The sequence below is a fragment of the Corvus kubaryi genome, unplaced genomic scaffold (assembly GCF_017639235.1).
Source record: "Corvus kubaryi isolate FWS band 111438036 unplaced genomic scaffold, C.kubaryi_AGA036_p1.0 split3-131, whole genome shotgun sequence".
Taxonomy (NCBI): Eukaryota; Metazoa; Chordata; class Aves; order Passeriformes; family Corvidae; genus Corvus; species Corvus kubaryi.
In genome coordinates, this window is record NW_024582083.1 from 4244976 (window position 1) to 4258287 (window position 13312).

The 13312-nt window shown below is 36.7% G+C and overlaps 1 protein-coding gene across 8 annotated transcripts in view; it reads left to right on the forward strand.

Annotated features, from left to right (window-relative positions):
- Positions 1 to 23: 23 nt before the first annotated feature.
- The window catches only part of WDR17 (WD repeat domain 17), a 58732-nt gene continuing 45443 nt past the window's right edge, over positions 24 to 13312 (forward strand). The window contains exon 1 of one of the 8 annotated variants that reach the window (XM_042014940.1): positions 24 to 131. Coding sequence is in view for 4 of the 8 variants with exons in the window: in XM_042014946.1 (XP_041870880.1) it covers positions 10212 to 10322 (111 nt within the window). In the remaining 4 variants the exon portion in view is untranslated. Of the gene's footprint in view, positions 132 to 269; positions 411 to 3318; positions 3970 to 7652; positions 10323 to 13312 lie in introns of those variants that run through there. The other 7 variants (XM_042014941.1, XM_042014943.1, XM_042014946.1 and 4 more) reach the window with 7 other exon arrangements.

Here is a 13312-nt window from a genome sequence, read left to right on the forward strand (position 1 = left end):
CGCGGCGGGGGTGGGCGCGCGGGTTGCCCGGAGACGGCGCCGGTGCCCGGCGCTGCTGTGCCCGGGTTCGCTGTGCCCGGCGCCGCTGTGCCCGGCGTCGCGGCCCCGCTTTTGGCGTTGCGGGAGGACAGGTGAGGGAGGGCCGGGGTCCGCCCCCGTGGAGCGGGCGGGAGCTCGGCGGCCGGGCCGGGCCGGGCCGGGAGGTGAGGTGCGGCCGCCGTGGCGTGGCGTTTCTCGCCCCGCGGGGTGCGGTACGGCCCGGGAGAGGCTCAGCCCTCGTTGGGCGCAGGTTGCACGGGGCTCGGCCGGGCCGCGCCGCCCTGAGCTCACCTGCGCTCTGGGGACGGAGCGGACCCGGGGAGCTCTCGGGGCTGCGGGCGGTGTCTGAAGCATCCAGGAATCGTCTGACGGTATTGTCGGGATTTTGCACTGTTTTGGGGACTGTCCTACTGTGTGTGTATCTCTCTACAAACGTGCTTGTGCGAAAACACGAACTTAAGATAGAGTAAAGGCGGAGGCAGCAATCTCTAAAAGAAGCAAGCTGCAAACGCTTGCCGTCCGTAGGGAGGGAGAACTCTGGGCTTGTTTATGCCATAAGTGCTTCTCCCAGTTGGGACGAGTGTGGGAGGGGCAAACAAAATCAAGCTTAGAGAATTAAGAAAACCATTTAAGTACAAAAGCAAACTATAAGCCACGTAAGCAAAGCTTCTGAAAGTGAATTTAAGACAGCAGACTCTGCAAATGAAGAAATAAGTTTAGCGGTTTTTTTTCTATTCAGTAACTTCCTCTGATATCTTAAGAGATGTTGCTTTACATAGACGTCATGCAACAATTACAGAAACTGTTTTGGAGGCTTGAAGATGGCAGATGTGAAATCAAAGTCTGAGCAAGATCTTTAATTACTTGTAATGCTGCAGTGAAGAACATAATCCTGGACTTTAGAATCTCTAAAGACCATACTGTTCTTAATAATGGGCTTAACCATGGCATGATATAGAAAATAAATACTTGGAAATGTCCTTTTTGAGCCCTAAACCCTGTTGCTTCAAGAGTCTCTTTCTGATTGCTATGCACTTAGTCTTTCAAGAACTTCATGGGCTAGAAAGTTCATTGTGTCTCTTTCTAACTAATTCTAGGGGGTTTTTGTAGGAGTGTAGAGCCTTCTGGTTTTGTACCTTATTTAAAAAGTTTGCCATGACATTATTCAGGTACCTGCTATTCATAAGAGTGTAATGGGGGAAGAATTCTGATAATAAACACATATGGTGAATAGTAAGATGTTCTTCAAACTTTAGTACAGAGTTTTTTTGCTTTAAGTTATTTCTGGTAAGGCATATTTCTCACTGTTTTAAAATAAGTTCAAGGTCCGAATCTTTGAACTTCCTGATTTTTTGTGGTCCTAAAATAGGGAAAACACACTTACGTTGTGATATTTCTTTCCTAATTACAGGCACAACTGTATAAGTTACTGATACATTTTAAGGTTTCTGTTAGAGAATAAGCACCTTGCGCAAATCATAAACTTTGTAAATAACTTTGTCTTATCATTATTTATGTTTTACATATCAAAACTGTTCAAAAGCTTCAGTTAAGATTGTAGTCATCTTTGGCAAATTGTTGTAACCCATATGGAGACATGGTGATACAAAGAACTTACAAAGGTAATATGGAGTATGCATGGAAGACTACAGATAATGCAAAAAATTTAAAATACCATGTGACCATTGTTTTACTTACTGATTTTTTGTTCACTTATTAATTATTCTCCCTAACAAGATATCTACAGTCTTCTTCCTCAGTTTCAACATTTTGTATGTTCTATTATACCAAATCTTGGACTCTTAGTAGCTCTGACTATTTGAAGGACCCATAACACAGCAATAAACTTGTCATTTGGTCATCTGCTGTGAGGAAAATTCCCACATAGCAAGAACAACATAAGAAGGTCCTTGGTGAGTCCTAATGGTACATTTAATTCAGTGTTTTATTTCTAACAGTGGTAATAGGAGATGATAATTTATGGAAAGCAGTATTTCCTCTTCCTGCAGTCTGCAAATTAAAGTTGATGTGGCCAGTAAGAGTTACTTCAGCAAGTCCTGGTGGTGATGTTGTGTAACTGACATAATTTGTTCTATAAAGCAAAACATATGCAGCACAAGAAGAGAAGTAAATATCAATATAACATTTGAATTACAGAAAGTGACTACAAGAGCTGTGAATTCCCCTGTAGGGTATAGGCAATTCGATGACATCATATCACTCAGGCTAGCCATTATTTATGGTAGCAGCTGAGCTGTACTATGGGCACTGGAGAAAGAAGCTTTTGTAGTAATCTTTTCCCTGCTTTCATCCTATAAGCACATCTTGGCTGAGTCCATTGGGGCAGTTTATTCCTTATGCTGTTCCAGTACTGGTTGGAGAATTTGGTTTTGCTAGCCTGTGTGGGATTTATTTGGTTATCAGTAAAGACCTGTAGAACTTTGCTGACTTTTTTTTAATATGTTGACAATATCATATATTAGTTCTCGAGGCAGTCTCAAGTGTAGAAACTTGCCTCTTCCAGTTCTGTCTTTGGTGGTGTTTTAATTTATGCTGATGACCTTGACTGCATTGTTGTCTCTGCTAAGTGTCTTGCTTACATTTTCTCACTTGGGCTACTTTGTTTAGTTGTATGTGTGAAACTGTGTGTAAGCAAACAAGTTGATAAATAGTGATTTTTAAGATCTTCAGCAGTGGTGAATCTTTACATTTGTTGTTCAGTATCTAATTTCCTATTTAATGAGGGTAGAGGCTCTCAGAAGCAGTTGTTGCAGTGGAAAAGGATTCGTGTAGTATTTCTTTCTTGGGCTGTGTATTATAGGTCTTATTTTGATGAGGTTAATACAGCCTTTCCTGTACTTAATGAAGTTTCTTAATGCTTCTACGGACTAAATTTGCTTCACGTTCAGGAACCTTTACCTATCTTCTAGCCAATGTGACCAATTTGAACCCAGCTGCTTAGCATGGATGATATCTTGATTCAAATAACACTTCTGTATCTGATAATTACTTCCTTGTTTCATTATTTTTTAAACCCCTGTATTTAAATGTCTAAATCCATCTCTCTTGAATGTGCTAACCAAACATATAGCAAAAAATGACCAGTATGACAGTGTTAGGCCTCCTTCTGTGTTGACAATATCTTTCCTAACATGTTGTACATCTCTTCTGGCTATGTCCTGTTGGTGGCTCATACTTTTCCCATGGCTTATTACATCCAATATTTGACTGATTTTGTAAGGGTTTTTTTCCTCAATCTCTCCTTTTGACTGATTCCATTCTGTTTGATGTTCTATAGTTGTATAATATGTACTCAATTTCATGGTCTCTTAAAACCCACCACCTCTATTTGCATCTTTGGGGGGCAACATATAGCGTTTCTCTCATCCCTTTGACTTATATGTTTTAAGACCTAGTTTGTTTCTGTCTTAGGTAGAATTGTTGACATTTACTTGTACCATTAAATAACATGCTCTCTAACCGCTTTCTTAATAGACATAAACGACCTAGTTTGTTGACAATATGAAACGTAATCTCTTTGGTTTTAACCTTCTGTATTCTCTTTTTCAATCTGGCAAAAGAATAGTTTGAAGGTTTTATGGTAGAGTTGATTATATTTAATTTTTTTACCCCACATAGGTAAATCAAGGTCTAAGAGAACAAATTAATTCCACTATTTTCATTCTCTTAATTTTCTTTTCAAATTGTTACCTGTTGTCTGAACATACCTGTGATGGAGGACTGATAATGATGGAATGAAATAGGATATGTCAGGTCCCAGCAATCAGTTTCATTCATTGATTTAGATTTCAGGAAAAAAAGATTGAGACTTCCCCTGTCAGGTGTGGGGTTAGTGTTGAGAGGAGCTCTGTAATCATTTGTTGCTAACCTACAGCACGTCTCTTCTACCTAACTGCTGGCTGTGAAGAGGTATGTAGTTGTATCCCATTCAGGTTTCCCAGAGAATCAAGGGAAGTCTTTTTACAGTTAAAGGGTTTCTTATTTTGGGGTTGATTGTGATGTTTACTTTTTGAGGGTTCCTTTGCCTTTATGGTTATTCGGACACAAGTGGCCCTGGAGTGTCTGAACAAACCTGTTAAACTGACTGCTCTGTAAAAATTCCTAGGGCAGAAAATCTCATGTTTTAGAACATTATATTGGAGGCAAACTTTTCAGGAGTTGATCTGTTTTTCTAATAAAATCAACTCTTTCTTGCCCATGTCCAACTTTAACTACTTGTTCAAATTTGGAAAGTTAATAAATTTAATTTATATTTATCTTAACATCCAAATCAGCAAACTATAGTATAAAAAGTTGATATAATTACAATATTTACTTTCTAATGTGTTCATTATATTTCCAGACAGGGACTTGCACTATTATAATCTAAATTTACTAGAATCTAATGTGTATCTGAAGATTATGTTAGAATGGAATGGCTTAGCAAGGCATAGATAAAATCCTGTGATCATGATACAAAAAAGTACATACAATATGTTTCTTGGCATATGAACTGTTTGCTGACAGACCAAAAAGTTATCAAGTGGCCATGTGGAGTTAGCTACCTGCCAGGTTAAACCACAACTGGGGCACTTTAGTGTTGACTACATTCAAATTTTATACAAGTATTGATTATGAAACTGAGACAGGTATTTCAGTATAGACGTAGTTTTATGAATGAGATTATAATTTTTCTCTGTAAATACACTGTGTACCCTTTTTGTCTTTTTTGACCAAGTACACAACTGGAGATATTTAACTTTGCCATTTCTTAAATGTTGTATGTATTCTTCACAGAATTAGAATGGCATCTCCTAAGCCATAGTAAAAGTAGTACTATATATATTTATATAAACTTATTTTTTTTCTGAAGAGGTGTTAATTTATTTTCTTAGAAAAAAAGACTATAAAGATTAATTGACTTTATTTTTAAAATCCAGTTATGGAACATCCTTAAGAAGATACATGATCAAGACCAATCCACTGCTATTGTTGGTAGCTAAAGCTTAATCTCCTCCATAAACTGATAAAGCTCAGTCTTAAAAGTAGCTTGTGAGAAGGTTGTGTGAAAGTCTCAGCCCAATGTAGAGCTGGTGGTGATGATAGTTTCACATCTGTTACTAATGGCTTAGTCTAATCACTGTGAGGTGGCCTGGTTGTCCTGTATGTCGTCTTGTCCTGATAAATCCTTGTTGTGAAAGAGGAAGTGAGGGGAAAAGATAAAAAAGGACAACTATTTAGAGCCCTGCCATATCTGTACCATTCGTAGCTTGGTAGGGGTAGGGGAAGTCTAGGGAAGTCTAATACTTAACTGATCTGAGGTATAGGTTTGCTGTGTCATTATCATATGATTGGTTCTTGCACAGCTTTACTCTAAACATTGTATTTTAGGATTTATTTTAGGATATTTGGCATCATTCGATGCTTTGTATTCTCAGTGTAAAGGTTCTTAAAGTACTAGTTAATAAATAAAACTTTATTTAATTGACTTCTTTACTATTGATATTGGAGTAATGAATTTGCATAATGGCATATAAATTATGAAAGTAATGAATTTCTATACTTGTGTAAATTTAAGGAAATTTTTAATATTTTGTCCTCGGGTTATTTGTTGTGTATTTTTGTTATGAAGGCATTCCTATAATGAATTATGTGTCTTCAAAATGCAAAGGCATAGCATGTTAATTTTTAGCAATTTAGTAGTTAAGGCAGATAAATTTTATATCTATGATAGAACATATTAGGAAATTATGTCTACATGAATTGGCAGGGAGTTTTCTCGTAGAATTTGGTACATCAAAAATAAAAATTTCTGAGGTAAAAATTGAATTAATTGAAAATAATTCTTAATTTTGAAACATACATAATGCTACTGATTTATGGCAAGAATGTATCAAACATGACTTTTTATAGATATTACACAGACAAATCTCTAAATATTTCTGTATATAATAAGCAGAAACAGAAACAGTGGTTAAAGATATATTTGGAAAAAAGTGCATGGTTGATTTGTTGCAGTACATCAACTTCAAATTATTAATTAACAGCAAATTTGGTGGTAAAAGTGGAAGATCAAAATAGAGGTTTCTTACCTCTCATCCTTTCTTGAAAATGTTTATTCAGAACTGAAATGCATTGCTGACTTCTGATATTGCCAGATAACATGGGAGAGCAGCATCAGTTTGTTCTTTCCAGTGCAGTATAGAATATTATTTTCAGATGTAATCTTTTATCCTCTCTTTTCTAGGTAGACTGTATGTTGTATTTAGGTACAGTTTTTTAGTGGATAGAGATTGGGGCCACTATACTCTCCTACATCCTTCTAGATTCTTAAGGTCATGTCTTTTGTAGAGAGCAAGGTAGTAGCTTGCTCTCATAATAAACAGATAGCTGCACTGGACTGTCCAGAAGATCAACTTTCATAACCAATGATTTTTTTTTTAATGATTTTTTTTTGGGGGGGTGGAGTGGTCTGTTGTATTTGGTTTTTTGTAATTCTTGACCATTGTAATGCTGCACTTAAATGACACATTGTGATGTTCGTACCCTAAAACATCATAACTTTCACATCCCTTCCATTTTTTCCTTCTGATTGTTTTAGTTTTTTTTATTTATGCCTATTCAATCTGAAATGAGCTAAAATGAGAGTACCTTGTTCCAAAGGGAGGACTGTGAAATGTCTGCAGCACGTTTGATCACAGAATTGTAGTATATCTCAAATTTGAAGGAGTCTGTAAGGATCGAGTCTAACTTCCTGCTCCTTGCATTGTCCAGATGCTCAGTGAAATCTGAAAAGTTTGGTGACATGAAAGCTTCTGGGGGAATCTGTCCCAGTGACTGAACACCTCTCAGTGAAGAACCTTTTCATAGCGTCTAACCTGAACGTCCCCTGATGCAGCTTCATGCAATTTTCTTGTGTCAGCTCAAAAATTAAACAATTGTTTCTGCATCAAATTGATTGTATATTTTGTCTTTTTTTATTCCTTCTAGAATATTGTAAACAAATTTATTGGGCAATATACTGTAAGACTGTATATGCCTTGAAGATGTCTCTTTTGGTCTGATCTATCATAGTACATTTTGTTGTCCTTAAATTGAGATCAAAGAACATTTAACTGGAGGTACCAACTGGACTTCAGCTTAAGAGCATACTAAGTTACTTGTAAAACATTTGATAATAGTAACATTATTTACAGCAATTTAAGGGATGGAATGCTTTGAGATTTTTCATATTTTTATTATAATATTTAGTACTCACAGTTTTATTCGTCCTACACATACATTTTGTTATACCTTTATGTCATGGTTTAACCCCAGTCAGCAGCCAAGCCCCACACAGCCTCTCTCACTCCCCCACCAGCAGGATCAGGGAGAGACTCTGCGGGGTAAAAGGCAGAGAACTCATGGGTTGAAATAAAGACAGTTTAATAGGGTACTCAAAAGCCATGCACACAAGCAAAGCTAAATGAGGAATTCTTTCACTGGCTGGTGTTCAGCCATCTCCAGGAGAGCAGAGCCCCATCAGTGGTTACTTGGGAAGATAAACACCATCACCCAACTCCAATCCCAACTCCAATCTCCCTCCCCCCTCATCCCCCGCCTCTTTCTTCCCCCTACTTTATGTACTGAGCATGATGTAGTATGGTCTGGAATATCCCTTTGGTCAGTTGGGGTCAGCTGTCCCGGCTAAATTGCCTTACAGCTTCCCACGCATCCCCAGAAAATGCCTTGACTCTGTGTAATCTATATTAATTATAATATCTATGTTGTCAGTTCTGTTCAGCACAAAACCCAAAACACATCCCCATACCAGCCACTAGGAAGAAAATTAACTCTACCCTAGCCAAAACCAGCACACTATAGTATAATAGTTTTTGCAGAACTTGGAGATGAATAATGAAATAGGCAAAAAAAAGTAATGGACACATAATGCATTTGCAGTCTTTGTTGTCTTTGTTTTTCATCTATAATTTAACACAAAATTTCTTAATTTATTTCAGGTAATTTTAACAGATCTTTTATAGCAGTTTAAGTTCCCATCTGCTATCCTGCGATTTTAATTGCATCTGTACTTTTGAGCTGAAGATATTACCAGTTTGTTGAAAGGATAATACAGTATCCATATCCATTTAGCCCATGCTTCCCTGATGGTACTGAAACTCAATGTGAATCACGGTGTTTGTCTGTCTTGAGAGACTCATTGTTCTGACAGGCTGGTATTGAGGCTAGAAGACTCAGTTCACAGAGGTGGTGAAACAGCTACAGGCAAAAAAGAGAAACAAGTTTGTTACGACTGAACTGCTTGTAATTCTTTGATCAAGATTCTCAATGATACTATGTGCCCTTATAAAAAAGACAGAACAACCTGCAAGCAAAGACTTTCCTCAATGGATAAGTATCAATTCACTTGAAACCATGATTTTCATGTGTAACAAGCAGTAATAATGTGGATATGTTTTGTTTAACAGTTTGTAAAATTTTTGTTCATAGAGTGTTACATCAGTAACAAATTTATTGTTTACTCATAGACCATGGTTATGGTTGGGGATTTCTTCAGCGCTATGATTAGAGGTGACTGAATTAGTAATATGTTTCTCATACAGTTTATGAGACCATGCAATTCTGTGCATTTTGCATACTTAATGTTTGAGCTGAAATCTTGAAGGGCAAGTAATTTGAAAAATTTCAGCACTACTGTAGGAAGTTTTTCTGTATATTCTTGTGTCTGTATCCATTTGCATGGAGAAATGTATAACTACAAAAAATCTGACAATCTTGGAACGCTGCTTCCTATTTCTGGGTGTCTTGATTTAAATATTTATGATTTTGCGTGTGTGGCTTGTATTTTTGGTTTGTTTTTTTTCCCTTGGATATCAGAATTTCTGAATAAGAGGTTGGGAACCAAAAATATTGCTGCTTTTCTTTATTCCCCTGGAGACTGTAGCTTGCCTATACAGTACCTTTAATAGAAACTGCATGTTCTGGGGTAGGGCAGGTAATGACACAGAATTGCTCTGTGGAAATGGTAAATAATGTTGACCAGTTAGTAGCTGGTACTTCCAGTTGTTCTTTTCCTAGTTTGCTTGGTTGATTTCTTGTTTAAACAATGGACTTCAGTGTTTAGTTTTTGCATTTATTATATTACAAACTGTGGGGAACAGCTTGTTAAGTCAGGTTAGAAAGGCAGAGGTTGTCTGGATTCTAGGCTTCTGAAGAAACTGGGTTTTTTTATGTCTGCCTAGTCTCTGTTGAGGATTTGATAGTTGCTGTAACCATGCAGTCAGGAAGATTTGTATGATAATGTCTCCTAAACAGCACGGCTGATGGAGTATGTTGCTGCAGTACTGAAATGTGATAGTACAGCTTTTATTCCTCTTTTTACCTTTCATTTTCATTGGCATAATGCACTGTGAAATCTAATGTGAAACTTGGAAACATACTAGAAAAGGATACTCGGTGCAGAAGGAATAATGCGGTCAGATATGTGAAACTCTTCTGAGGAGGAGAAAAGAAGCAGATTCTTTCCGATGAATTAGTTAAATTAGGCTTTTTACATTTTTCAGCCAGTGCTGGTGGCTGCAGCTGAGCCCTTCAGGCTCTGCTGGCTATGAACAATGGAGTTGCAGATTTATTTTTCCTTTCAATCCCTCTTTAAAAAAATGTTGAACCGATGCCTGGCATTTGTGATAATTTTAGCCCCTCCTACTGTGCCAGTTGAAACCACTCCCTACATAACCAAAACAAATCAAATCATTCCCTGTGATTCTGAGAATATTTTACATTTCAATACCAGCTTTTGTGCACTGAACTACATTTCATACAGTCAGTACATTTGAAAAAAAAGAAAGTAATTTTTAGGAGAGATAAGAATGACTCAAACAGCACCTCATTTTTAGAGCTCAGAAACACAGCAAAATCAATCTGGAAGCACTAGCCTGCTTTAGTTTTAAATACTGAAATATATAATCTCCTAATTGTTCTATTATTGATTTGTTTTCCATTAGAAAATCCAATAGGTAGAACATTTAAATTGTTGTTCAAACTATATCAGATTATATATTTCTGAATTTAAAGCTTATTAATCTCAAATCATATCACAGACTTCAGATCTGGTCTTTGAGTAGCTTGTTGTAGTGTTGAATAAATTTTAGCTCAGGAGTCATTGTACTTATATGTGTTCCGGTTCTGTATTTTTTATTTCAACTGTGCCTTCTGTCATGGCTTGGATGACTTATATTTCCCACTGGTTTGATGAAGATGATTGGTATGGAGGACAACAAAGAGTAAGGATTGCTTAAATTAATATTTTCTCTTTTACTACTTCTTTATTTTTCTTCTTTAGGCTGCTGTTTATTATATCGATAGTATCAAAAGTCCTATTTCTATAGTGGTACTAGGAAAGGATTTTTAGTAGTTTTAATGAGGTCTTGAATCATAGATAAAGCACATTTAAAATGAGGTTTTTGAAAATTGATGTTGCTAGCTGGATAAAAGGTGCTGGAAGTGTGATGGCCACCTACTTGCATTTTTTAGGTTGCATAATTTAACAAGTAGTAATTCTTTAATATGGAATGAGATGGAAAGCAAACATTTAATTTTAGAGTATTAGGAGGGATGGAGTAAAATAAAATAGTTATAAGTAATAATAGAGTAAAAAAAAATATTTGGGAGACATTAAATTCACATAGGGTCATTTCCAAGTTGTATCTTGGATAGCTTTATGTTTTTATTAACATTTTTCTGAGGAAGAGTTGTTACTATAGCAACATTTTCAGGATATCTTGGATTTTTTTTAGCATTTATTAGCTGCATGCCTTGAGCAAGCTTGGTCAACAGCTGCTTTCATAGATTTATGGTGGGAAATGAATATAAGTTACATTTCGTTCACAGTATTAAGCTCTTTTATGGTACTTTATATTTCTGTAATTTCTTTTTCTTGTTTTCGAAGTATCTGGTCAGCTAATGAATTAGAATGAGGGAGATGCTACTGAAAGCAGCTGCTTGCATTGTATTATTGTGTATTACTTGATAATGCCAGTTATATGCTCATAAGTATAAAAAACTGGCAGGTATTTATACTGTTCCACTGTTCTCATTTTACATGTCACTCATGACATAGCTGTTGTCAGGGATTCAGATGTGAGAAATGTCAAGAGGTAAATTTATCTGAAATCAGACCAGTCTTGGCAATTTACCAGCAGAAAAGCAATCTTCTGGTGATTGCTGTAACTCTGGATTGGAAGATGAGAACAAAATTTTATGCAGACTCTTAGATGCTTCATACTGTGATCAGATGTGGTTGTATATATATCTCTGTGTGTTATACCCATTATCTGCAAACTATGATTAAGCAATACTCCATAGATGATGACTTTGTTATCACTGCTAGATGGTTTTGTATTGATTACGTGTGTATTCCAACACTGCTGGTGATGTATTGTTAGAAATGTCAGTATTTCTCCATGTTTGGTTTCAAACTTAGTATGGCTCTTTAGATTATCTTGTTAAAGTTGCACAATCAAGGGTATTCTAGTTAAATGTACAAGTAGTGTAGTCAAAACAGTCAAAACCACTACTTTGTAAGACTTACTATCTTATAATTTTTTTAATATTATTACCTTATGCTTTATAAGCAGGGTATATATCTTGGATTAATATATTTGGGTTTTATTTCAAGTGTTTTTTTCTGTAAAATAGTCTCAGGCTGTGATTTCAAGTTTCAAACTTTAGTGAAAAGTCCACAACTTCTTCATTTGTGAAGCCAGAGATCCTGTGGTTAAATCAGTTCTGGTAGTGATTTGGGTCCAAATTTACTGTGGAGGTTTAAAATGGCTGTGAACAGTAGTAGAACACTTGTTCATTTCAAATAATCTTTTAAATCAGAGTATCCTTTTCCTAGTCAGTGTCTGGATAACTGAGTGCGCATTTTGAACCCTTGATAGATTGCCATAGATTAGGAAATGTCATCTGCAAATTCTGGTTGCAAGAGTCTAGCCAAAGCTTCTGGTGTTTTTGAGGAATCTTGTTGAAATTCAAGGCCTTGTCCAAGGCACCCTGTTCCTGACTATGGTTAGTGTTCGGATTATCTGGGAGCTATACATGGCCTGTGTGCCATGAATTGTATACAAAATTAGAAAACACTTTTCCAATTTTTGCAAACTACCTATACTGCTTAGTGGTAAACTAGCAACCAGCCTGGCACTTTAATACGCAGTAGACTACCTTGGTAGAATTCTCCTGGGAAGTATGAAGGGCTCCACATGTGTGGAGAAGTACATATGTAAACCTACATAATTATTCTACGTTGTTCTACATTGTAACTGTCACTACTAATATAGTCGGACTTGGTTCATCTTTTGCCCAGAAGCAGTTGCTTCTGTAGCAGTGTGTATTTTCTCAGACTATTCTGAGACCTGCATTGGTAACTGCACCAAGCCACCTCAAGACTGAAAATTCGTTTGCATTTTGCAGTACTCCAAAGTGGGAAGAACTTTTGTTTGTTTTGTCAAAGTTTTCATACTGTAAGTTGTCTATTGGCTTTTAAGTTGTATATATACCAGAGTATTTCCAATTACCCTTTACTTCATGGGTCTGGAAAATTAATGAGAATTTAATTTCTTATCATGGCTATAATGTGCTTGGTTTTTCCCAGCACTATTGGAAGACTGCCAGTGCTAATAATGTTTGTGTGTTTTTGCATGAGTCTCGGTGCCATTGAGGCAGACAGTGTCAGGCAGAAGTCTGTCTTGCGAACATGCCAAGATTTCTTCGTAGGTTTGAAGACCTTCATGCTTTTAGCAAGATAAAATGATTGTCCATTATCTGGTGCTTCTAACTGGTTCCACTGGACAGGGTGATGAATTTGAAACTCTATGGTTCACGGGTGACATATTCATCTCCAATGCATTTCCCCCCAAAGATGGGTAAATATACCCAATGTCTTTAAGGAGATATAATGTGATATAATGTCTTTATATCACTAAAGATCTTATTAATTATTACATTATCATTGATGTGCTGACAAAAATATTGGTACCTGGGGACAATAGTCTGGATGAGATATAACAGTTTTATATGTCAAACATACAGGAGTGACAGCAAGCTTTCCACATAAGAAAAGATACAAACCTGATGGGAAGATAATGCCAACAGAGTGAACAGAAGCAGAGGACACTAGCACTTTATGCTTATAGCTGTTAAGAAACTACACTTTGTATACACAGAAGCATATTGATTAACATAAGGCTACTGTATATCCACTTCTGTATGCATG